The sequence below is a fragment of the Zootoca vivipara genome, chromosome 4 (assembly GCF_965207765.1).
Source record: "Zootoca vivipara chromosome 4, rZooViv2.hap1.1, whole genome shotgun sequence".
Classification (NCBI taxonomy): domain Eukaryota; kingdom Metazoa; phylum Chordata; class Lepidosauria; order Squamata; family Lacertidae; genus Zootoca; species Zootoca vivipara.
The window spans coordinates 9,341,596-9,369,565 of NC_142587.1; the positions used below are offsets into that span (position 1 = coordinate 9,341,596).

The 27,970-nt window shown below is 39.6% G+C and overlaps 1 protein-coding gene across 13 annotated transcripts in view; it reads right to left on the reverse strand.

The window, feature by feature from the left end:
• DACH1 (dachshund family transcription factor 1) overlaps positions 1-27,970 on the reverse strand; it is a 321,117-nt gene that overhangs the window by 15,799 nt on the left and 277,348 nt on the right. For all 13 annotated transcript variants that reach the window (XM_060273322.2, XM_088667469.1, XM_035114319.3 and 10 more), the window contains 3 exons: positions 20,556-20,703; positions 15,242-15,385; positions 14,746-14,814 (listed from right to left, as the gene is read on the reverse strand). In XM_060273322.2, coding sequence (XP_060129305.1) covers positions 14,746-14,814; positions 15,242-15,385; positions 20,556-20,703 — 361 coding nt within the window. The remainder of the gene's footprint in view (positions 1-14,745; positions 14,815-15,241; positions 15,386-20,555; positions 20,704-27,970) is intronic.

Below are 27,970 nucleotides of genomic sequence, written 5' to 3' on the forward strand. Positions count from 1 at the left end.
TCAGGATTACTATGAACAACAACAAAAATTCAAGAATGCCGTCTTCCTTTGGTACCTCCTCCCTTTGCTTGACAAGATATTGCTTCTATGGCAGGTATCCATTTTTAGGGAGTATAACTGCAATAATAATTGTTACAGGTAGGTAGCCGTGTTGGTCTGACGTAGTCGAAACAAACAAACAAACAAAATCCTTCCAGTAGCACCTTAGAGACCAACTAAGTTTGTCATAGGTATGTATGAGCTTTCGTGTGCATGCACACTTCTTCAGATGTGTATAATTGAATGTCTTGATGTGGGTTATCTGTAGGAGGTTTAGTAGCGCGGTCATACCCCATTTATGTATCCCTCTGATGCCTTCAGTTTTATATTTTTAGATATCCCTCTGATGCCTTCAGTTTTATATGTTTATCTTTGTATTGAGAAATTTTTGTTTGTTTGTTTCTGACTATCGGTCGAATAAAGTATATTGATTGACTTCTTCAGATGCTTTTGTGCATCTGAAGAAGTGTGCATGCACACGAAAGCTCATACCTATGACAAACTTAGTTGGTCTCTAAGGTGCTACTGGAAGGATTTATTTATTCATTTTTTGTTTCGACTGCAATAATAATGTTATACATCTAATAAGTGAAGCATACAGAGCACAGGATTGTCCTCTGGGGTATTTCCATTTTAAGACCCATTTTAAGGTAGTTTTCAAGGAGTTCTTGCCAATGAAAACGGTTTATACAGTGCAATCTATGCATTTCCTCAGAAGTACCATACTTTTCCATATATAAGACTAGATTGGTTTTGTTTTTTTAACTAAAAAAATAATGTTAAAAAAGGAGGGGTAGTCTTATACACAGGGGGAATATTCCCCCATTTTCTTAATTTTGAGCACCCCAAAATAGGGGGTGTTGTATACAGTGGTACCTCTACTTACGAATTTAATGTGTTCCGAACGCACATTCGTAAGTCGAAAAAAATTGTAAGTCGAATCCCATTGCATTGGGGAGAAAAAATTCATAAATCGAAGCAACCCTATCTAAAAATTCATAAGTAGAAAAAATCCTATCTAAACAGCATCCAAGATGGCGGACGGAGCTCCATTCATAAGTCGAGTCATTCGTAAGTAGAGGTACCACTGTACACGGAAAAATACGGTAAGTCCAACTGAGTTAAATGGTATCTATTCCCAAGTAAGTGCATTGATAGGATCGCAGGTTTAACAATTCAGACTTAGGTGGCAGGCAATCCAATGGCAAGACCTGCTGGGATGAGCAGCTTAGGATGCAGCAGAGCTTCAGCTCAGCTGACTGGCTTGTGGCTCAGCTTTGCTAAACCAGGATTGCTGTACTTTTTTGTGTATAAGACACCCCCATGTATAAGACACCCCCTATTTTGGGGGACTCAAATTTAAGAAAATGGGGGGAGATGGCACAGAGTTGTTGAGCTTTTTTGCGGAGGGTTGCCCAGAATTGTTGAAATTTTTGGGGTGGGGGTGGGGGAATTACTCATAGTTGTTGAGCTTGTTAGGCTTGGGCTCTGCTGCTAAATGGGTTTGGATCTGGTGTAAGTTTATGCTGGTTTGTTGTTGTTATTGTTTAGTCGTTTAGTCGTGTCCGACTCTTCGTGACCCCATGGACCATAGCACGCCAGGCACTCCTGTCTTGCACTGCCTCCCGCAGTTTGGTCAAACTCATGTTGGTAGCTTCGAGAACACTGTCCAACCATCTCGCCCTCTGTCGTCCCCTTCTCCTTGTGCCCTCCATCTTTCCCAACATCAGGGTTTATGCTGGTTTAATTGACACCAATTTGCTTTACATCAGGTTCCTGTGCACTGGGCTGCTCCCTTTAACTCCCGCAAAACACTGAAAAGATATCCATTGAATATTAGTCTCCAGCCTCTGAGGAGCTGGAGCCCACCATTAACTATCATCTGCGATTGGGCCTGGCCCTGTGGCAAATATTGAAATTAGTGGGTGCAAGATTTAGAGGAGAAAATATGATAGATATATAAAAGAGATGCTTTTTAGTTTGTGGTAGTTCGGTTCTTTTACAATACCTGCAGCTATTTGTGCTTTGCTGTCGCTATCTTAATTTAACAACTTCACTTATTTGTATAAGAAAATTTTGTTGCGTAGATAGTCTATATAATTCTCTGCCTCGTATAGAGACAATAGCATGCATAATAGGTAAAGCATAAGCTCTTTCTAAAGCGAATTATTTGGTCCTAGGGACAATTTAAAATCTCTTTCTATTTACAAGTGCCACACTCTCAAAGGTGTTCTTACAGAGATCCTGCTTCTGTGCCATGTTTGTTCAACAACAAGACGTGTTTGCCATCTGTTTTTAACATGCCGCTCTACTAATTTCTGAGTTTTCAAACTCTCCAAGCAAGAATTTTAACCAATCGGTGTGTGTGTGGGGGGGGGGGTAATTTCCATATGGGTCACAAATCTTGTTGTGCACCTCTATTGAAGCAACTTGTTTTCATTGTCCTCCAAACCCACAACTGTTTGCATAGTTCAAGTATGGGTTTATTATTATTACAGCATTGTACTTATCCTTGAAAAATGAATCTCCAGTTCATAAATCTTATTATGCACTATGTTAAATTTTGTATAGCAGCAATTTTGCATTGTAACCATCTCTTTGCTTTCCTCCATTACTATCTGCTACAATATTAACTACTTGATACATTACCTTGGGATATAGGTGGCCCCCTTCTCAAGTAATAGCCTTAACCTTTGTCTCTGAAAGACTAATCACTGTCCTTTTAGATCCATAACTTTTATAGAAATTGCTTTCTGCAAAGCACTTCATCACATTTCATCTCCTAATGCTTTCCTATTCTGATTTTAACACTACAGCTTTGATATTTAGTGTGGTCTCATCTTTTGAATTCTCCTCCATACAAGACAGTGCTACCATTACTTTAAATGAATGCTTTTACTGCACTTGATTATGACCTATCCTTGCAATCATGATGTTTAAAGCTGTTTATTCTATTAGAATACATGTAGCTGGCTTTCCTCTGTTGTTGGTATTTCAATTCTGTTAGTTCTGTTTTCCCCTTCTGGGGATCTGGTAAAAAGATAGGTCTTGCAACTAAACCACTACCTTCACAAAAATAATTGTATGAATTTCAGTTAATTCCTAATGAGGGACCACAGTTCAGAAACATTAACTTGTAACATTTGATAGAGCAAGGAATTTTTTGGAAAACATTTACCACAATATCTTTAGTTTGCAGAATTGTCATTGATTTGAATAGAAGCAGGATTGCACCTTTATTTTTAAAAATGTTCCTGTTGCCCAAGTGACTCAGAATATATAATGTGTGTGTGTTTTCAAATGTTGTGAGCCTAAAGAGATTTTTCTGAACACTTCAATTATAAAAACATTTAAAACATACAAACTTGTGCAACTTTTATTTTAATGAAGATGAGAAGTTCATTAAAGAAGATAAATATTTCATTAGATGTTAAATAAAACAAAGAGAAATTTTGGCTTCTCTCAGCACAAAATTCCTTTGAAAGATTAATTAATACATGCAAATTATGCAAATTAGACCCATGCAAATATTTTATGAAGACAATTAAGGGAACCATTAATTACTGCTTTTTTTGCTTCAGTGAGATTCATTCATTTAATTTTAATTTCACTTTAACTGTTCTGATGTATAATCTTGCAGCTAAGAACTTTATCTTTCCTGGTGGGTCACTTAAACTTATAAATTTCATCAAGTGAGCAGCAACCAGAATCTGAACAGATACTCTTTGGGTTATGTTCAGTATCAAGAGAAAATTTTGACACAATGCACTTCGAGGAACTGGGAAACTGAAAGAGAATGTGAGCTCATTCTTGGACAAGGTTCAACTGCTGAAAAAGCAATTAATTTGCTTTGGCTGTGCTAATATAGGGGAATTAGAAAGTGTGACACAAGACAAATAGAAATAATTAGTTCTCCAAAATGATGTTCTCATTAATATGGTTTGAACAGTAGAAATAAAAAAACCAACATTGTTGTGGTAAATCTGCATTCTCTCCCTAGCCACAGGAGTCAGAATAATGCAAGAAACTGCATTTCTAAAACATTTAAAAATCCTCATAGTATTTTTTCCCCTTTTGGAAATTTTCTAAAAGCATACAGTAGATCTGATTCTTCATTTCCAAGATTTTCCAAAAGGATTTATGATTGAAAATGTATGTTTGGACAGAAGTAAATCCTATTGTGATCAATGAGATTTACTCAAAGGTAAATGTGTACAGGATTTAATCCTTCTGTTTTAAAGTGTGAATTGTCCCCTCCCTCTTTCCCTCCTCTCAGACAACATACCTCATCCCACACAAATAAAAACATACTGGTAAATCCCAACTTTGGTTTCTGCATTGTTTATTTAAATCAAATTTTATGGGATGAGGTAGGCAATAATACATAATGTGCTTATACTGTCATTTAAGCTGTGGTGGAAGTAGCATTATCCTATCAAAAGTTTCCTTAATGCCCTCTTTTATATTTGATAGCATAAAAGTTTTCTCCTTACTGAGTCTTTAAACAGGCAGGTACTCAGGAAAGTAAATTTTCTACTGCTTTACATATTAATGCATGTTGCCCATAGGAACAGGTAAGAATTCTCTCATGGAGCAAATAGTGGAAAAGCTAATCTACTCGGGTTACAAATAAAGCAGTAAAAGGCGATGTTAGAAAATAGTGACCATGTTAGTGACAGTTCCTATGATCAGCATTTTCTGCTTCAGTTCCTATGGCACTTAGCGTTGCCATTCTCTCTCTCCATATTCAAGCGCTCTGGTTTAGACAGTTTCAGATACATGTTTAAGGTGCTATTGTTCATGAAGCCTTAAACCACTTGGGGCCAGGGTACCTGGGAGACAGTTTTCTCTCATATAGATTTGCCTGCCATTGGAGAAATTGCCTTTACCATAGTAATGCCGACTGTGTGGGCCCAAAAATATGACGCGTGCCATCTATATTGTGTTTCTGACCTTAATAGCTTATCTGTTTATCCAGGTGTTTCTTGATTCTTGCACATACAACCATCTATTATAGCCTCTGCTTAATGTTTTGATGCAATTACAGATATTACTTATTGAGGTTCTTATGATTTCTGTTGTTCTGTTGTTTTACGGTTGTAAATCTCTTTGGCTGTTTTATATAAATGGTGTAAAACTAAAAACACACACATGGTTATGTCTGAGTGAAGTAGCCACACGACACAGGTATATGGCTGGTTTACCAACAGTATCCGCAAGGAGCTACTCCACATGCTATAACAAATAAACAGTGAACTTGAAATCTAAGAAAATAAACCCCCCTATAAAGAATAAATTTATCTATAATAGCCAATTAATGCATACGTAATGATTGGGGGAGATATAAACTGGACTTAAATAAATGCAGATGATAAGTTTATAATAATCAGGGAACTTTTAAAAGCACCCAGTAAGCAACAGAAAGAAAAGAAATGCAATTAGCTTTAAGCCAGAGCTTGACAGATTTATGAGTCAGTATTTTGATGAGTTCCTCAGCTAATGATTCACCAGTCACCTACAGAGGTTAAGAAATCCTTTTGTTCACTGAAGTATTTTTTTCCAACCTTCTTTGAAGTAATCAGGTCATGAATTTCCTTACTTACAAGCCACACAAAGCCTTAGAACAGGAAACCGCTACTGTACTGTAGGGTGGAGAGCCTTTGGCCCTCCGTAAGTTGTTGTTGCAATTCCCAACTCTCGTCAGCTGCAGCCATCTGAACCAATGGCCGCCAGGGTTGGTGGAAGGCGCCATCCAGCAACATCTGAAGGACCACAGGCTCCCTATCCATGCTGTACTGGTATCTCCTCTCTTGGTTGCCCTGAAAGCTTGGTCGAAGGCAGTTTTCATGTATCACTTGTAATATCTCTTTTTCAGCCTTTCCTCTCGAAATCCTGCCCACATGATTCACCTACCAACATGACTGCACTGTAAAGTTCAGAAGGCACTGAAGAAACCTGAAGCTTAATGCTGACACAATGTGAGCAGTAGATGGCAATGTCACAACATATCCATCACTTCTACTCATGGGATCAAGGGTGTTGGGATCATGGATGTAGTCACCATTTCTGCATCACCATCTACCAAGCTGGCAGTGGAAGGTAAGAGAGGCTGAGGATCATTAAGGTTCAGATCAGCCAAACTATATAAAGTTGTCACTGAATTTAATGGGAGAAACCGTTCTTTTTGTCCAAAATTGTCATGCTTTGAATCTCAACAACTGGCTTTTCTGTTGAAAACTTAAAAGTGGTTTCTTACATTGTTCACTTTAAAAATAGGACCATTTAGACCTTTTTACATTCTAGAAGTGGAAAACCCTTTTTGTATTATTCTCACAAGTTATTTTTTTTTATCCATATTGTGCTGCAAAATTCATTTCCTCACACCTTCTACTAGTAAACTCAGGTAGTGAGTGCCACCAGGATTGTAGCCAAAACAGAGCCATTGAGAAACCAGAGGAAGGTATCACTGTCAATATCCTTAGCAGAATATCAAGATTTGTAGAAATACAAAAAATCTTTTTTAAAAGTGAGGATAAAAAACAACAACAGCCCAGCGAGGACCAAACATGGTCAATAGACTTTGGATGTAGAGTGACAATTAGAAAAGAAAAATGAAATAAAGATTATGGGGAAAGTGAAATGCCCTGTTTGATATTAAGAGAGAGAAATGCCCTGTTTGGAAGGAATGGCTGGCTGGAATCCTGAACATAGGAGGGAGTACTGTATCAACCTGTATCCAAAGAAATTGAATTCTATGTGTTTGAACGGAAGGATCAAAATGTCTTGACATCAGAAGGCTGAGTACCCTAAATGCCCAGAGATACTTACGTTTAATGAGCACAATACAGAAAACAGCCTGCAAACCTATCCTTTTGAAATTGGTGAATGAATGAGATGGATGTACAAATAATATTTGTTACCAATTATATAACAACTCCTAATACAGTGATTAGCAGTGCTAACATATGCATATCTACTCAGAAATAAGTCTTAGAATCCAATCCTGGGCTGTGTCCTAGATAAGTAAGTATACGACCAATGCATGGACCTTATGAAATGCATGGTGTGACCAACATTCTCATTGCTCCTGAACATTCCACGTGATTTTGCCCATGCTTTTGCATTCATTTTACACATTGGTTATTTGAAAATTGTTTAAGAATACCATGTTTGAAAAAAAACTTTCAGTAGATTAATCATTTATTTCACAAGAAGTGAAATGAGAAGTTATTTCATGTATCTCCAGGAAAGCCAAGTTATAAAACAAGATGCAGGTTGGGCTAACTGTGAAACATTTATGTCTGCAACTTTAGAAATTATTTTGAAAGAAAGTGAAATGACTAAGTTAGCATGCTTAAACTTTGCTTTCTTAGGTGATAAATAGAATAACTATCTCGTTTAAAGGTGTAGCTAACAATGACCTATGAACACTATGAAACAATAGCCTATTTATAGGTTACTGCCGGCAATCAATACCACCTTTTGTTTAACTTAATCAAAGTTGTCTTTAATTGATTAGCTTGGGCTGAAAAGCTGCCAAAATACAAGAGTTCAGTGCCAAGCGACAGGAAGCAAATTTATTATTGTTTAATTTCTGTGCACTGCGGTAGAATTCCACTGTTTATTCTTGGTTGAGAAAAAAAATGCAGTATGAGAGTACATAATTAGTGCATGTTTTCCTACTGGCTATTTGAGTATCAATTATAAAAGAGACAGACAAACCAGAGAATGTTTCAAGACCATAGACTGTGCTATTAGTTTCTGTCTCCATTCTGAACCTTTTAAAAGCATTCAACATAGCCCCAAAACAAAACAGGTACGTGTAAGGCAGCTGCTAGAATTTATACAAATAGCGTTTTCTAGAAAAGAGCTACAGTTCCTCACTCAGAGCTGCAGGCAGCTAGGGCAGAGCAATGGGGATGGGAGCCCCATTTACTTAGGTTTGTTGCCTACCAGTCCTACGAAGCTGGCAGCAGTCAATTCTTTTGATCTTTCAAGGGACTTTTTTGCTTTCTCTTGGGCAGAGAGAGAGGAAGAGGAGTATGGTGTGTGTGTGTGTGTGTGTGTGTGTGTGTGTGAGAGAGAGAGAGAGAGAGAGAGAGAGAATATATGTGGTCAGCATCTGTATGGGGAGTGTGGCTTGGCCATTTTGTCTATTTTCCCTGGTACTGAGGAACAATGTTGTCAGACGACAACAGCGTCATTTTGCGGGAGTTGGTGATTCCTGCATTGTAGGGGGTTGGACTAGATGAGCCTTGGAGTCCCTTCCAACTCTACAATTCTAGGACCCCTGCAGTAGTTGGTTCTGGTGCAGCTAAAGAAGTCTTATGATGGGCTGGCGAAAGGATGTCAAGGCCCACGGAGACTATAAGGAGAAACTGAAGCCTTCAAATATGAAACAAAGATCAGAGGTCTAGTGCTAAGGCACACTGTGATTTTCCCCAAAGGGCCCCCCTTTCTTGGTGAGAAGCAAAGAAAACAATGAGTGTTACTGTTTATCTCATCTACATTTTATATAGTTATAAATCCTCTTTTCCCAGAGTCCTAATATCCATCAAAGCAGGGAGTCAAATCATTAAAAATCTGAGTTCAGAGTAACATTTTGTTCAATTCATTTTGTTCAAACATTTTGTTCAATTTTGTTCTTTCCTTCCCTTTGATAAACTCATAGTTCATTATATAATTGCCACCTCATATTTTTTTAAAAAAACCCACACCTCATATTAGCATTAGCTTGTTCTGACTTTCCATTTTAAAATGGTATGCAAAGAACGATGCCCTGCATCATATTAAAAGTGTGTGTGTGTGTATTGTTGTACACTACCCTGATCATATTTTATGAGGGGTGGTCTACAAATATTTTATACATTAATTAATCAATGACTGTTGTTGTTTTGATTAAAGGAGGGACATTTACAATTCAGCTCACCTGTTCTCTTTTTGCATCTTTGCGCTTGAGGTATGGAACCTGATGTGAATTCTTGCGCTTCAAGAGTTGTTAAGAATGTATGAGCACAGCCACTTTAGAGTGGGATGGCTGATCCTTCAAACTATTTGCATTTCAGATTTCTCTGATAGATGACTATTTGTTATATCAAAGGACTAGCAGTGGAATCCTAACCATGCATACTCAGAAAACAAGTCACTGAATTCAGTGGGGCTAAAAAAAATTCACCTCCACAAATGATTGAAGCAGCTGTCCATTCATGCTGGCGGCTGGCGGCTGCTATTTGGTGATAGGATAGGTCCTCCTGAAAGTGAATGGCCACCAGGGGTGCTGTTACACCCCTAAGTAAGTTTTTGAAAATGAAGCACATCAGGGTAGTGTAGAGTTTCAGTAATAGCCTCCAGGCAGTGGAATCACTGCAGCTTACCAGGAGTTGGGAGGTGGCAGGGCAAGGTTGGAGCTTCATGGGCATACTGGTAGGAGTGCCAGATTTGCTTCAATGGTGGGCCCATGAATCCCAGACCTTGCCACCTTGGTCCTCCCACTCTTGTCAAGTAATGCTGATGGGAAGCTATTGCTGCAGCTCTGCTTCGCTCCTCAAGCCAATTCTAGTACACAGGAACACACGGTTTGATAGTTACTTGCCTTTATTTTAAAATAACATTTGAATGCTAATTACAGGTAGGTAGCCGTGTTGGTCTGGTATAGTCGAAACAAAATAAAAAAATTCCTTCCAGTAGCACCTTAGAGACCAACTAAGTTTGTCATTGGTATGAGCTTTCGTGTGCATGCACACTTCTTTAGATACACTGAAACAGAAGTCACCAGATCCCCACAAAATACTGTTTATGGCTGCATTTTCTTAACAGTCCGGCCCTTCCCCACCCTCTCACTATATGTGGGGATCTGGTGACCTCTGTTTAAGTGTCTCTGAAGAAGTTTGCATGCACACGAAAGCTCATACCAATGACAAACTTAGTTGGTCTCTAAGGTGCTACTGGAAGGAATTTTTATTTTTATTTTATTTGAATGCTAAGATCTTCAGCTTTCTGTGTGAGATGGCTAAATTTTGCTTATATAACAAGATTGCTGCCATGAAAATAGAGAGACTCCCACTTAGTTTGGGAATACTATGAATTTTCTCCAAATAAGAGGTGTAATAAGACAATCCAAACTGAGCAGCTATCAGGCAGCCTATTTGTGATTATAAAGGCTATATCTGTTGTCAGGTTTGCTAAGCATATTTGTTTCGTATAAACTTTTTCTTTCTCAAAACTAGAGTATGTTTCTTTGTACAATATAAATATCACTGTCAGTTTTATTAGTTTATTTATTTTAAAAGGAAAGAGAGGGTAGCTTTCAACTATAAGACAAGTATGTTGCAGAAGAATTGCACACAAACAAATGCTCATTTACTCAGACTATTATACTCATTAGACTTGTTTAATAATAGATTAAAAGGACTGCAAATCCGTTTAGAAAACAATTCCGTTTACTCTTTCAGTCAAGTGGCTGAAGATTTATTTGAGCAATTCTTATGTCTGCTAGTGGAAGCTCCTTGCAAAGTTTGGTTTAAACCTCTGCCACTTGTTAACAGCTTCTAACCAACCTGTCTAAAACATAGTCTCCTCCATCTAAACTCCTTGATTCACTTAAGTTGGCAAAAGTTGGCCAACCTATTTGCTTTCCACTCCTTCTCATGTGGTTGGGACAAAGAGAATAACTCTGTCAGGGTTTAAATTGTGGGCCAAATAACTGAAATTTGATGTAATATGAATTAAACGACACCACTTAAATTCTTCAGTATTATTTAGCTTTCAGTGACATATAATGCTAAGCAATCTTGACTTAGGGTGAGCAAGCAATGCCCAGGCTCCCAAAGAGGAGGTTATCACTGCCTAGATTCTCCTCCAGTGATTCTGCTGCTGCTCTGCATTGAGCTAACTCAGGCATCCCCAAACTGCGGCCCTCCAGATGTTTTGGCCTACAACTCCCATGATCCCTAGCTAACAGGACCAGTGGTCGGGGAAGATGGGAATTGTAGTCCAAAGCATCTGGAGGGCCGAAGTTTGGGGATGCCTGAGCTAACCCAAGGTTTGGCTTAGCATGTTGTCCAAATCTGGGCTCATGGTTTCGTTCTTCCCAGACCAAAACATGATCTGTAATCAAGCTTTGGTCTATGGTTTACAGCTCCTGGTTTGCCTAGGAAGAAAAAGCTATGTACAAAAAAGAACATCTTCTTGAATAACACTTAAAGTTCTGGATATAAAACTTCCAATCGTCTCATTACACTTTGTACCATTGTTATTTTTTTGCACAGTTTTATATTCTTTTATATCATTTCCATCTAGTAAAAAAAAAATCTTACCTATTTTCACTTACAGGTATCATTCAAGTTCTGCTAATATGGCAGGATTAGTACAATATAATCTTAAATAATCCTTAAATATTCTCCATTCTCCATATATTTTCTGATTTAAGACTCCTCTAACTCTTCCCGTCAGTTTTGCTTCCCGTCAGGTTCTAAAGCACAGAGGCTTCTGAAACATTACTTGGTTATATCACCTGACTTCAGGGTTACGGAACCTCCCCTCTGTATATAATATTTACTTTCCCAGCTCCTGGGATTCGGAGGAAAGGAATCTATTCCTGGCCTGGTGCTATAATTGGTGTCATTATGCTGGTATCTGGGTATGCCCCCAGACATGAGGTTGGCTATTTGCATGGTGCATCTACCAACAAAGGGAAGTGACCTTTTTACATGCCATCTAACCAGCCATTATGGAAGGAGATGCTTCCTTTGCCTGTTATACAGTGTTGTAGAAATTAGACTTGCCCATGTCACTGCTTGCATCAACTTCAGTACAAATGTTCAATAGGATTTAAACTTTCAGGCTATTAGAAAATGCTAAAATCAAAATGCTGCAGTGGTCTGTTAAGTACATAAGATGCTCCCTGAAGGGTCAAACCCAAAGAATATCTAGTCGAGTATCCTGTATCTCACAGTAGCCAACCAATCGCCTATAAGGGGTGGCACATTAAGTATGCTCTTTATGTACCCGTTGAAATGAAGTTTGCAGAAGGATAGCTACATTCAAACTTAATCCTAATGCGACGAAAGCATTGACACATCCTGTTTTGATTTATTGTTCTGTGCTCTTTATGGGGCAATCTCTAGAATCAGCAACTACAGCACAACACAGCAGCCCGTTTCCAGACAGTAACTGGACCCAGGCATCATATCAAACGCGCTTTGCCTCAGCTTATTTGCACTGGCTAGCTGTTCGCAACTGCTCCTAGTTCAAGGGGTCGAACACAAACTTTAAATCACTAAAACCAAGGCCTTTAGTGTCCGAAGGAGCCTTTTCTTCCCTGTGAACTCCCCTAATCTTTAAGACCTACTGGCGAGGAAAAGCCTCCTTCATTTTGACAAGCTTCCCTAACACACTCAGTATTTCAGAACCAAAAGATTAATGACTCTTGGTAAATAGGCAGCTGTCCTATCAGCACTCTGATTTATGTATAGCCAAGAGAAATAACACACATGTCCCATTATTCCATGCTGAATATATTTATGACAAAGAGACGATGGAAGCGCTTTTCTACCTAGCCTCCTAGATTATAATAACCTAGAGAAGGCATGAGGTCGTTTTCAAATCTCTCTGATGTGGTCAAGTATCTCCCAAGCATCCTTCTAATGTCAAAGGTTGGAGAGTATCATATTCACTGATGCTGCTTGTCAAAGTGCATATGGTTCTCCCTCTTACCCTCATAATGGCCCCACATGAGGTCGGTTAGTCTTAGAGATAATGAATGGCCCAAGGTCAACTAGTTGCCTTCAAGGCCCAATGAGGATTTAAATCCAAGTCTGTCTGCTCAGTACTAATCAGAGATACAACTACACCACTCTGAATTTAGTTCTGAAGTAACATGCTTAGGGGTTGGCTGTGAAGATGGCTTCAAGTAGGGAACATCACACAGAGGAAAGATAACTAAACTGGGAATTCAAAACTGCTGTAAATGGTGTATGTATTTTAGACATTTTTAAAAACTCTTAGTCAAACACAAGAGTTAAAACCAAAGCATGTTATTTGTGCTTAAGTTCCACCTGAATCACTGAGACAAGTTAATTCCTTCTGAATTCCAAAGAATGACTAACGCTCTCTGGATTGGGGTCAATGGGTTTCAATATGCTTAATTCTTCATTGAAATGTGGCCAAACTTTTTTTTCTGGAACAGGAGAACAAGAAACAAAGTTCATGAGATGATATTCCTTCCCTGTGGAACGTCCTCCCTTCATATGTCAAGGAGATAAAGGAATACACAAATTTTAGAAAACATCTGAAGGCAGCCCTATATTGGGAAGTTTTTAATGTTTGATGTTTTATTATGTTTTTTTATATATGCTGTAAGCTGCCCAGAGTGGCTGGGGAAACCCAGCCAGATGGGAGGGATAATAATAATAATAATAATAATAATAATAATAATAATAATAATGTCCTTTGAGCATTCATACATAATATTATTTTATAATAATAAAATTTTAAAAAATGAAGAGTCATTGAGCTAATATAGTATTTATAAATTTTCTGGAATTCGGGCAATAAGACACCTATTAGGCAGACGAGCAGGTAGTTAAGTTATGCTCACTTCAGATTTTGTAGTCTACATAGTCCAATCAGTGATCACTCATTACCTAAGTACTGTCGCTGCTTCCTTATTGAGTTCACACCTCACAAAATAATTCATGGCATCTCTTGGGTTGAGTTTCCTGGTGTGTGAAAATAAGCTTCCTGTACCCTCTTTTTTGACATGCATTTAATAAATGTGTTGCTTATTATCTTTTTGAATATTTTCCTATAGTACAATGGCATGCAAAACACCTTAGAGGAGCTAGGATATGAGATTCAATAGCAGACTAAAAGACAGCAAATGAAATTTTTAGAGTGATTGACTTTAAAATGCAAACGAAAGGCATCTCAGAGAGATTACTTCAGCTAATCATTTTAGTCTTGTCTTTGAAGAATGTACCTTCATTTAAAATTGAAAATAAATGCTATTTTTTGCTGCTCAGTATTCATGTAAGCACATCAGCAACCACAAATAGAATAAAATAAATGCAACCTTCAGAATTTGCTCTTTATTAATTTTGTGTGTGTTTGCTATCAATGTATTTATCTATCCATCTCTTAAAATAATTAGCCATGGAATATTTTGCAAATATGGGTGCAGTTGTACCATCAGTTATATGTAAGAACTAATTAATTAAATGACACTTATTGAAGTATAGGATCATAGTTTGCTGTTTATTTCCTTGGATCTGTTACATAAAAACTCTGCCTGCCCCACTTGAGATAATTCCAAAGCATTTACCAGTCACTGAGCTGTAATGTTTCTGTCTTGAAGATTACCTACCTGGTTGTTGTTTCTACCTTTACTGAAAAAGCAGTCTTTTTCATAAAGATGTGGTGGCAAACACTTTAAAAATACATTCATCTTAGCCACACTAAATGCAGTTCTGCAAATTAATTATTCATCTTTAATTGCATTATATAAACAGAAATGACCTGCTAATTTAAAGGAAATCTATCAGTGCAAAATGAATTCTCTTCTATAAAAAAAAGCCAGATGAACTTGACCTTGTATGAACTTGTTTTGATGTGGCCCAGATGGTAGGCTGCATGCTTGAATAGCGGGCTAGAGCAGAGGAAAAACTAATATAGTAAGATCTAGATTTATAGCCTTTTGCAAATTCCTACCTTGTATTGTCCTTTCAGCATCTGTTCTGCCCCCACTGCGGTCAGCTTCTATCTCTGGGGTCAGAGAGTCTAAAAGCACAAAAAGGTAAGGCTGACACATATTTCACTTGAGCCTCAAAACCCTCTTTTTACAACCTGTTACTCAAGTCCTGAATTACAATACAATCAACCTTTGCCCTGTTTTTAATGTTGAACAATGACTGGGTGCCAGCACAATAATTTTTCAATGAGCACGATTAATGAGAAATAGATGTTTAAAGCAGAGTCAGTAACAGAGAGCTGACATCTCAAAGCATTTAATAAAATCATCTGGTTTAATCCCCCCCAATAATATAGAATTTTAAAAATTGCAATACAGAGGAAAAACCGCTTGCTATTTTCTCTCTATTGCAGTTGGGAGGAACTAACCACCAACTCTCTTTCTGATATGACGTTTCCACATCACACTACTTGAACCATGCATTAGTCTAACAAATGCAAAAAGGTGGCTTCTTACCATTTAGGACCCTGAGATTATCTGTGGAAGCTGCCTGTTTCAGTGTCTGTTCCGCTTGTTCTCGTCTCTTTGTTTCAAATTCAAGTGCTTCCTGCAATTTCCTCTTGGCTTTCTTTTCCTTCTTTAACCTTTTCTGAATTATTGCTGTCATGGAAAAAAATCTATTCAAGTTCAACCCCAAAACCTTGACTTGAACACTTTATTTACTTTAGATTCTTAATAGCTATGACAAATCTAAATAAAAAATATTACATATATGTACTCATCATTTATTAATAGTGCACTTAGATCAATTTTCATGGTCCAGTTTTCTATACCAGAAAAAAGTTATAATGAGGCATATCTTCCCTGGATTGACTTTATATTATTACGTGGCATTCTGCTAAAGTTGTGCAAACAGACACACCAATCCAGCTCTTCAGGGTTGGTGTCCGTGGCTTAAAGCAGTTTTAATGAGCAGGTAAAGGATTTGTTTAAAAACCCAAATGCATTACGCGCCGCAGTGGATTTCAAAACACTGCATAGCGTCACCTGAAGTGAACATCTCATCTGGAACCTGCCTTTCCAAACACTTTCACATGCTTGCCATTTTTGTTTCTCAATTATGCAAGCTCCTCGCAGGTTAATATTTCCTTTCGTGTTCATAGCTGTTTGTTCTTTTCTCTTCCACAAGGTGGAGTTTGCAATGGAGTTGAGCTCAGGTGACAGACTGCTTCACTCCTGGAAGCATTCCAGTTCACGGTGATTTTCCATCCTGGATCTGCATAAACTACCGGGATAGACAAGCCCGTGTAATCTTTCAGAAATTCCTCATCAGCTGTGACATGTTTGAATTCCTTCCAAGGTACCCAAGCCTATTAACTTTCCACTTTCAACCTTCATCCTCCTCCTCTCTGGGCAACTGTTGTTAGCTGCCTTTCTTGCCCTCTGCTGCCCTCCCTCTAGCAGGCAGGAGGAGAGTGTACATCATGCTGACATCTACAGCAGGACAGTGCTCATTGTCAAGTCAAACATCAGGCAGATGTATGGTTGTACAGCAATGAAGATGGGATTTATAAAATAAGGGCTCTTTTAAAGATGCACCAACACCAGAGGTCCTTGTGGTGCAAAACCATTTTAAGAACATGTGCGAAGCCGGAATGTAATTCCTACCGTGCCAGAAACAGCATTCATATGGCAAACAAACAAAGTTCTTATTATATTTCAAATGTGAGGTCGAAGCACCTTGAGCAGCTCTGTGGTTTAATGTTTTATTATAACCACACTGTTAACAACCTAAATGAATACAAAGAAAGCGCAGGTTGCTTTCTGAATTATGTGTTTGTTGTAGCTTATCCTTTGTAGCCACAGAAAGTAATGTTTTGCTGTGCACCTAACCACTTCAGAAATACGATGCTAGTTTTACTACAATCATAGTAGACTCTACAGTCAAAACAGTCACTAATTAGAGGATAGAAATGGAAATCAAAGGAAATGAGACAAGTAAACATGTCATGAAGCATAACTCGTAAGCAGCTTAGGGTATATAATGCCCCTATATAAGGTTCCTGTGCTGTTCAAAGCACATGAAGTTTTACTACTAGTTCATTAGCTCAGCTGTTTGCTTATAAGCCCAACTTATCAATCCTTAACAGGTTTACCTGGAAGGCAGCTTCATTGATCTGATCTGCTAGGGTGCCAAAAGACTTTAACTTTTGGGGTGTTGTGTTTGCTTACTTTGGTCATGCATCATCATAATGTCCATAATACTTTGGACAATAGCATCAAAACAGATTTAAGGAGAAAAGTTCTATTTAGCCTTTCAGTTGTAATTGGGTGGACCCTAGTAGCTATTTGAAATATTGGTGGGAGGGGGAGCCCTATTGATATGAATCAGTAAGTGGAACTACCATATGCCTAAGGTAACTGGGATCTCCAGCAATTTCTAAAAACAGAAGAGGGAAAACTTTAGCATCATAAATTCTTTTTTTTAAAAAAAAAAAAATATGGTTATAACACTTTAAGAGCACTGGAGTAGATTTTCCCCCTTCTCTTTGGTAAACATAGAGGTAGAGGCGTCTCTACATCTTCAAGACCTGCTTCTGTGCTGTCACCATGTGACAATCCTGTGGTCATGGAATAACCAGCAGGTTCTCCTTGGAACATCAGCTTGGTCTGTAACAGTCCACTAAATAATCCTGGTCCCAGGTTGGTTAGGGATTTAGATGTCAGCAAAACTTTAAACCTGGTTCATTAGCTCACAGGGAGCCAGTGCAGTTTTTTCAACCCAGAGAGGTGGAATCTACACACATATAAAGAAACACTGTGGAAATGCTTTAAAAAAAATAATTTGAAAAACACATTGAATTTGACATAGCTCACTGTCGTCCTCTAGTGTCACATTTGTATACTGCACTTTACAACACATTTAAAAGGTTTTATTTACAGCTATTTAGCTGAGTCATAAGCACCTTAATAGCTGCATTTCACACTAGCTGGAGCATCTAAACCAGACACAAGGGTAGCCTAACATAAAGCACATTACGGTAGTCTAATTATGAAGTTTTCACTCTACGGCAACTTGGCCAGGGCATCCCTGTCCAGCAACGGTTGTGAATGCCACACTAACTGAATCTGGAAATGAGCATTCTTAGCTACTGAGTTCACCTGGGCTTCTACTGATGGTGATGGACCTATGAGCAGTCCCCAAACTATGCATCTGCTCCTTCAGAAAATGTGCAGCCCCAGGCAGAGCTGTACACAATTCCATCTTGTCAGGATTTTGTCACTTCAGCCTGCCTATGAATGCATCGAAGCACTGGCTTAGGATATACAAGGCCTTTCCCAAATCAGATATTGCAGAGAAATAAAGTTGGGCATGATCAGCAGACTGGTGAATCCCAAATCTCCTGATGACTTCTCCCTGCAGCTTTATCTGGACATTAAATAGCACATGGGAGAAAAATTGTGCCCTTTCGCACCTCCCTGTGACAGCAGGTAGACAAGTGGCTCCTTATAAGGTTGTGTTGGCATGGATGTTAAAGTCCCCTAGGACAACCAAACTAGGTGTCTCCAGGAGAACATCCGCCATGACCTGAAGCAGCTCGGGCAGGGAATCCTTGGTGCAGCGGGGAGGTCGGTACACCAGAAGGAATCCTGTACTGCCTCTATTGCCCAACTTCCAGAACATGCACTCGGAGAACTGGGTCTTCCCAATAGGACGCCTGGTGCAAACTAATGACTTCCTAAAAATTACTGCAACCCTCCCTCCCCGCCCACAAGGCCTGGGTTGCTGTGCGTAAGAGAAACCTGGTGGACCAGCAGCAGCAAGGACAGGCCCATCTGCTTCATCCAACCAGGTCTCCGTTACACATGCCAGGTCAAGTCCTCCATCCACGATCAAGTCATGGATGGCAGTGGTCTTATGAATCATTGACCTGGCATTGCACAGCAGCACCTTCAGGTCATGTGGGTATCCCTTGCTGATTCCAGTATCCATCTGGTCAGGTCTAGACCCGGAGGCAGGGATAGTCCTCAGACAACGACTAAACCTGCCTCCTCGGTAATGACATGGTCTGGTCTTAGCATAACTACTCCTCCTACCCATGATCACTGAGATCAGTTGTCCCAGTGCACCCCCCACCCCTGTGGAACCTGCCCCAGCCATTTTATTGGCTGGGACCCACTCCCAGGCAGCCCTGACCCCTCCCCTTAAGAACAAAATAAAACCTATATAAGCACACACACAAATACACAGTAAAACAATAAAAACCAAAAACAATAAAAATTACAAATGTGCCAAAATTAAACAAATTCCCAAACCTGACTAAACATCCCTCCCACCCCCCACCTCACAAAGAATTTAAAAAGGTAAAAAAGAAATTATTATTATTATTATTTTTTAAAACCCCACAACAATAATGCTATTGGGGGTGGGGGAGAGAATCCTTTTAAGTTATTGGGGTACATTGGACCCCTTCCATTATTTGCTATGAGCCCAGTATTTCACCTAGGCATTTTGTTGTTGTTATTTCTCTTTTGCTTTCCCTTTCGTTAACATTGTGAAGACCAATGCATCCCAATAGTGTTTTTGTTTTGTTTTGTTAAACTATGTTTTGGAATGTGATACTACTAAAACCCATTTCCCCCTTTTAAACTAGAATCATTTTGAAAGCTATCGTGATCTTTAAAGGGGGTCTACGAAATGTCAGCAGCAGATTGGTACTACAGTATTAAAAAAATGGTGAATGAGGTTTAACAAAAAGTTATGATCATCCACCCAGGGTTTCTGCTGTGCAACCTCAATTTGCTTTTAAGATTACCTAAGAGTATTCTCTTGACCATGCTAGCAAACAACCCAATTTGAACAGCAAGGGCACATAGTAAGGCCTTCCCCAAACTGCAATACTTCCTTCCTATAGAGTCTCATTTTTTCCAGAAGTGGTGTAATATTTCTTCTTTGGGTTTTGGTCCAGAATCAACAGCTATGTGCAGGAACTCTTAGTGCCACCTGACAATCTGTACCATCCCTAGCAGTGCTTTTCCTTTCTAAGCCCACAACACCTGTGAGAACACATGAATGGGGAGAAGAAGAGGGCCTGATTTGGTCAGCAAGAGTCCAGGAAAGCTTCCATGTCCCTTTTGAGTGCCTGATGATTTCATCAGACATAAAGGGGGCCTGGCCGATTCATAATTAATCCAGGGGAAATGATTAATTTTCAGTTGTCCAGTGAACATCTGGTCAATTAATCCAGTTCTCCTGGATTCATTACAAATCTTCCCAGGGATGTCAATCTGCTCGTCATTAACTTTATTTAGATTACCTAGCCCCAGTTGTGGTGTCATGATTCCAAACTAACTTTATCCCTTTACCTATGAGGTGCAACTACCAAATGTCAGGTCCTAAAGTGGAATAATAAAATTTCAGTAGGAATCACTTGAATATCTCTTTTTAGAAACGTGTTTTGGAAATAGCCAAGGAATTGAAATTGACCTACATCAAATTATATATATCCATATTCACGATATGCTGTCTGAAACATTGTGAATTCCTTTGGACCTTGCTACTGTCAATACTGTGGGGAAGACAAGGAAAATTTCCACACTTAAAACCTATAGTGAAATTTTTGCACTGAGCATTGAAGCAATGTAATTTTCTGTGTGGAACCTTTTAAAGATAAAAAGGGTATTTATAGGAAACTGTATGTTGTATCATTGGCAGTTACTCTTGTGCAAGGGAACCAAGGCAAGTCATATGTGAATAGTGGCAGGGTATCTTTGGAAAACTGAGATAACACATGAACCCTATAAATGATTATGTTTCTATTATCATTACCTCTGTTCTTCTGTTCCACTGCCAACTGTTTTTCAAGTGTTTCCCTCAGTTCTCGTTCCCTGAAAAGTTCCATTTTCAGCTCTGTCTTTTCCATCTGCACTTGCTTCTCCTGAGCTCGAGCGTTGTCTATGGCAACCTTCAACAGGCCCTGTTGGGAGACAAAGTTCAATGGAGTAAACTTCTGAAATATTAGGCTACCCAATCCATGTTTGTTAGCTACGTAAAATCCCAATAGTAAACTGCCCGGTACATTTATAACATGTTATCAAATCATAGCACATTTGCAGCATTGTGGAGAGGGAAACAACAGAACTAGTACAAAACCTCTTGATACCTTTATTATGAATCAATAGAAACATACAACTTATAGAAACATGCCACACGCTTTTATGGGGAGGAGCTATCGCTCAATGGAAGAGTTTGCATGCAAAAGTTCCCAGTTTCAATCCCTGGCATCTCCCAAGTAGGATGGGGAGAGACTTGTGTCAGAAATCCCAGAGGGCACTTCAGCACTCTGCAGGTAAATGAGATTCTGCTTCCAGAAGAACAAAGACACAGAAATCATTCCGGGTTAAATGCCGCACCGTACATAGTAGTACAGTTCTTTAGGTAATCTCTTTTGATATCATAGTTTCAAAAAATGTGGTATTATAACAAAAAAAGTGGCAAAAGTGTCAGTAAACGCAAAAGCTCACAAGCAGACCTCCTTTACATTTTGACGATCCCTTCTTGTTAAACAATAAAACCTAGCTGCTATGGCAACTGCCATCTTTACTCAATCAGCAACATTCATGTACATGTTTCTTCTTCATCAGGAACAAACAATTAGTAACAAATGAAAGAGATCATTACATCAAGTGCCCTTTTAGATCACCCCAATTAAAACTTTAGTTTAGCTGTATTTTAATTCTAACATACCAAATTCTAATTTTCTGCTCTGATTGCTCTTGTTGACTTATCTTTGAAAGATGTACTCGCAGCGCAAAGCCTAGAGATTTATTTAGCAAGATGCCAATGTTGGCACCACTTAACGTGTTGATTGGTTGTATTATCAGTAGCAATGGAAAATAAATTACTATTAAACTATTATTGTCCTTGGCTGACAAAACACAATATTTTGCTGTTCTTTAAATATGAAACAATCATGGATAAACATGGAGAATAATGCTAAACTGCAACACTGATGGGTGTAATTTTATGTTAAGCACCTTTGCAAAGTGTGAAGCTGCTAAGAGCATGTTACGTTTTCATTGGGCCTCAGCACCATATCTTCTCATCCACCCTATTCCCCTAACATATTTTTGAAACACTTTCTTCTAATGCTTCTAATGGTAATGCACTGTCTACTGCTGCTCATTATGTCTGGAAAAATATTAGCATTTTTGGCTCTGAAACCCACTAGGGACAACTTACAACCTATGGAAATGAACTTTCATTTTTAGAAGTTATATGCGGCACATCAGCAGGGCAGCCAAAATATTACACTTGGAGCCAAATTGATGCGTATGCAAAAATGTTACTGCTGCAAATGGCAATCCTAATGTGATGCACTCTGAAATAATAGGTATTAACTTATAGTCAATGTAGCAGCATGAGAGAGGGGGCAAATAACCTAGCCCCTAGGACCCTCAGATGCCTTTGAGCCATCAACAATACAGTAGTAGTAATTTCTGGGCTGTTTGGATTTGTGTGAATTCTCTCTAGACCCATTGAAAAAAGATTTTACAAAACACTTTGGCTAATCATCTTCCGTGATATTAAATCAATGTGCTGCCAAACAATTGAAAATGCCGTGCAAACTAGGACTACAACACTGTGCGCAAGTAGCTTGCTTGACTCTCATTGACGTCAAGAGCATTTAAAATGCCTAATGGGTGTAGGATTACTGCCCAGGACAGCAACACAGGGAAATATATTCTTTTATGGAGAGACAGACTTACAGTGAAGTTGACCAATGGTAGTAAAACCAACAGTCATATTTCTTTTAAAGTAAGAAGGCTGTATCATTTGTACAAAACTCTCTAATCCCAATCTGGAAAGAGATTGTGCATAGAAAACCTATCAAAATCACTGGGAGATATTACCAGCAGCTAATCTGGTTTCAAGTCTGGTTTACAGCACTGAAAAGTCTTGGTTGTCCTGATTGATGACCTTTAGCAGGAGAGGGGCAGAAGGCAAATGACCCCAAACATCTTTCAATATCATTAACCACGGTATTGTCTTAGGCAGGCATCCCCAAACTTCGGCCCTCCAGATGTTTTGGCCTACAACTCCCATGATCCCTAGCTAACAGGACCAGTGGTCGGGGAAGATGGGAATTGTAGTCCAAAACATCTGGAGGGCCGAAGTTTGGGGATGCCTGGTCTTAGGAGTTGTTCTCTGGGCTGAAAAGTTGGAGATATAGCAGATTCACTGCTACCTGCAGGGCTTGTTTCGGAGTCACTGGGGGACTTATACTTGACCACCTGGCACTAGTACCATTAGATGCCAAATGGTTCCGTTTTGTCCCCCATGTTCTTTAGTATCTACAGAGCCGTCTTTCCTATTGGGCTTACTGGGCGTGCAGCGAGTGGGGGAGCTGCGCAGCTTCTGCCCACCAGCTGGGCCCTGTCAACCATATGGCTGGCGGGTATGTAGCTTGTCTCCCAAGCCTCAGTGGGAGGAGAGTGATCCCTGCAGAGGCTTGGGATGGAAGCTGTGCCCCACCAACTATATGGCTGGCGGGCATGCAGTTTCCCCGCAGAGACTTGGGAAAAGGTCGACAACTCTGGGAAAGGGGGGGGGGGGAGTGCCTGAGGGATCTTTGCACCACAGCGCCGGATATGCTTAAGACGGCCCTGAGTATCTAGTGAGGTGGGTGTAAAAATGGGCACCCACACCTCTGTCTTTTAGGCTACCATCTTAGTAATTTACCTGGGCATAATACCCATGAGTTTCTACCCATGTAAGCAAAATACCCTTTTAATCTATTTTTTCATTATTGTTGTTTTTATCCCTGCCTTTCACAGTTTTTTCTTTATTTTTATTAGCTATTACCCTAGAAATCTTAAAGGGCGGAATAGAAGAGTTTTAAATATAGAAAGTACATAAAGAGTGGTATCCAATGGGTGCTACACTGTTGATGCAAGTCAACTGCAAGTGGAATATGGAAGGAGGCAGTTTTAGGCCATTTCTTCACTACCTGCAATCTTCTGTAACTCCACCCTCCCAAAAAAATCATCTTTCACTCTTCTTCTTCTCCTCCTCCTCCCCCTCCTCCCTAAGGTACCAGAGTGGGTTACATACTGTTGCCATCCATCTGTCTTGAGAAACAATGGAGTGCACTTCCGGGGATGAAGTCAAACCATGGTGTTAGCGGCACCGAAGTGACCTACCCAGGGTGCAAGCCAGGGCTATGTGTCTGGAGGTCCTGGGCTGTCCACTGTCTCACTGATGTAGTTCAAAGGAAAGCAGAGCAAGACCTTTGGCACCAGCTTGGCTGCAGGAGTTGCTAGAAGTAGGCATACAAGGCACCATCCAACTGTCTTAGGGACTCCACTCCACATTTGTGTAGCGTTTACTCCTTACCTCCCGCAAGGCAGCAGAAGTTTAGGGTCAGAGTTTTACTTCTCCTAGATGTGTTGCACATGCAGAAACTGCCTTATTGATGTTAGGGCCCACTATTGGTCTCGTCTGCTCAATCTGCCTAACTCACCATCCACTACCCTCATCTGGTTTAGTCGGCCAGCTGAAGCTGATCCTGACGTCCGGCCAATGCCGCATGCTGGCAGCTTCTAGGAGCCACAGGCGAGATCAGAGTGCAGGGTGGGAACCAAAGGTGGATAAACTACCCCAGAAGAAGCACAGTGTGCCCCTACCAGATAATTTAATAATTTATTATTTATATCCCTCCCCTAACATCCAACTACCTGAAAACAATATTAAAAACAATTTAAAACATTATTTTCTGTCAGCAGAACAATAGCCACTGAAATCCACCCATATGCTGTATTTTTTATTTGGTGTAATCCACCATGGACACACATTGTGAGGCAGAGTATAAATTCCTAGAAATACATAATATTAATAATGACTGCTTTTGTATTTTTGTATTTTTTTTGGGGGGGTGGTGTTAATTCATGATTTTAAATTGCCTAGCCAACTCTTTAGAGAAAATACTTCTGCTTATGGATTGTTTGTTTGCCATCTTACCAAACGTTATTTTGAACTCTCTGTTCACTCTCTGTTCTCTGACTGCTTCATTGTCATAACTCACACATGGATATTTTGTACGCCAACCAACATAAATACACAGGAAGTAAGATAGATGTACCCAACTACTTGTAACTTTCCATTCTCATTAGCATTCTGGTGAAGAGAATGTCATTCTCATAAATGTTTGCAGAAGGCAGATAAAAAAGGTACTGAATACAGTCGGTGCTAAATTGCAGCTTTTGTTTGATCTAATGCTTGCAAATTATTTTGCAATATTCATATCTTGTTGCAGTACAGGAAACTCCCAAGTGCAAATGCAATCATTTGCTTTTTTTAATACATGACTTCATCTTGCACACTTTTTCTTAATTGAAGAACCATTTTGTTCATGAACAAATCTATTTGTATTTTAAAATCTCATGTTCATGTAATTCATCTGATTTTTATGATTATTAAAATGCTTTGTTTATTTCATTCATTGACTCATAATGTACAACTCTTGAGTTTAAAAGAGTACTGGCAACTATTTGCAATTATATGACTTGAATCAATTGTTCCATTAATTAATTGCTTAGATTTAAATAAATTTACAAAGAATTGTCGAAACATAAATATAACTGCATTTTAAGCTATCAAAGGAAGTCTGTTGTTGTTTAGTCATTTTGTCGTGTCCTACTCTTCGTGACCCCATGAACCATAGCACTGAACAATAGTGGCTACTCAAGGGGAAATAATACTACTGTTATTTTTTTCCATTTTGTATTAAAATAAGAAACTAGCATTACGGCTTAATTCTTGTTGGCATGGTAAATTCAAGAAATATGCCTATAATTTGGGTTGAAATGACAGCTAGAATTTCACCCCCGACAAAACCCCTTACTTCACATGCTACTGTTTAGGGGATTTGGGTGAAAAAAGGGTGACTACCAGTCAGTGGTCTCTGGGATTCTTCTCTTGGCAAGGGCAATGAATATAGTTTGCCTCAGCCTATAAATGTGTTCCCCAAATGCTACTGAAATACTCCACTCTGTTTTACTACTTGCAGATGGGGTGACAAAATGAAAGGGGTGCCTTTCAGCTGGGCCCTATTTATAGGACTTCACACTTCTGCTGGGGATTCATATTATGGCATTCTTGTTCTTGTTATGGCATTTTCACCTAGCCTGCTTGATATGCAAATTTTGAAAGTGGAAGAAAATTCTCTGTATGAACAAGGATTTCATCATGTGAGCCTTTTTCAGCAGGCTTAAGACGTAGGTAGACCCCGGGCTCAGGTTTGCCATATCAGTGAGTACTAGGCTCCAAAGAGCAGGCATGCCCTGAACTCGCAGTCCATCAATTAAAATTTGCCCTCACTGATTAAAATGAACTTGCACAGATAATCTTTTGAAGCTTTAGCTGATTAATCTATGATTAAATCTTGCAACCCAACCCTAGTTTAAAAATGGATAAAAAAATTCCCCATTTTCCTACTAATAAATGGACAGAGCTGCAGAGACTATATAATCAACCACAGAAGATACATTTGAATACGTAATAATAATTCAAATCATGATTTGGTGCATGAGCGAAAAGCTGTCACTTCAAGTGGCCCCCCTTCCTCTCATATGCAGGGCTTAATATATTACTTCCTGGTCTAATCAAACCATAATTTTGCGGGGACATCTGAACTTGCAAACTATGATATGGGATAACAGTCCAAGTCAAGGCTGCAAACCATGATTTGATCCTGGTGTGTAACACTCACATATTTGCCACTTCAGGCATGGCACATTATGGCCTGATTAGCACAGGCAGAGGTGGAAGGGATCAGGAGAGGATGGCGCACTTGGGTCCATGCCTTCAATACAGCCAGTACTCAAACTCAAGTAACAGTTGAATTGCTGAGCTACAACAAAAGCATCCCAGCAGCAGTATTACGGATGTTAACTAGGAGTGGGGTCAGGTGAGGCATTGGGGGAGAGGGGCGAACCAAGAGGAGCACCAGATTGGACCTGCCAGTGCAGCCACAGAGCCCCAACCTTGAAGGAGTTCCTCCTCCTCAGGTAAACTGGCAGGTTTCTGTCATACTGTGAAATGACCATTCTGGAAAAGAGCACTATTACTGGCGTGGAACCACCAAACAACACTGGGGGCCAGGCCACCACTTTTTTGATTACATATGTAAATAGGCTTTGGGTATTTACCCTGAATCAACCAGCGTGGCAGCTGGTTGTTTTGCAGTGTCGATCCTGGATTAAGGCTCTCCCAAATAGGAAGTTGCCATTTGGGGGGTTGTCATGGCCCACTGACCCCCGCCTGGGCTTTCAGGCAGAGGCACCTCCCCCTGGACCCCTTTAATGGAGTACCCCTGCTTCATGCAAGTTCCCAACTCCCCCCACCCCACCTAGACTAAGGATGCAATGCAATGCCTCATCTGCCAACAAGTTGTGACAATTGCTATGTGGTAAGCAAAACCTTCCAGACGAGCTTGATTTGTCTGCAGGCAAATTCCTCTCTGGCCCCAATACAGCGACCAAATATTTCCATAACAAGGTCATACGCAGAACCTGCCCACTCATCTCTGTGCAGGGCCATATGAAACATAGGGTAGGAAGATGGGGAATCCAGGTCTGACTGAGCTGACAGTCTGGACCTGAGTCAAAACCAGGGGTGGAAGTCTTCCCTCAGGTCCTCCACAAAGCCCTGCCACTACCTGCTTGCCTGTGATACAGTAGGTCTGTTCAAATGCAGCTTGCTTGTGATAGGTCGGTTTGACTACAAGCCTCCCAGCAACCTGTCCTGCTAGAGGAGGACAGAGTGTCATCTCTCATCAGTCAAGTGGGGCCAGAAATTCGCCCCGGACTCAGAGCACAATCACCACTTACCATCCTATGAACATAAGCGGTCCTTATTGCACCGCAGTCAAGAATTGGGGTGAACCTACTGGGGAAGCTCCAGTAATATTTAGCTCTAAGAAAATGATAAATAGGACTAAACCATAAGAAATGATCAAAACCATACTCTTCACACATTGCAGTCAAATCCTATACATGTTTATTCAGAAGCAGGTATTAGGCTGCAATGACCCATCAAACCCAATGAGATGTTTTTCTGAGAAGACACATAATAAGATTATGCTTTTTTAACCTCTATAGATATACTTCTAAACTGTCAACTCATTAAAAATATCATGGTGGTATGGAATAAAACAGACTTATGATTGCTATCATTGCTTCAGA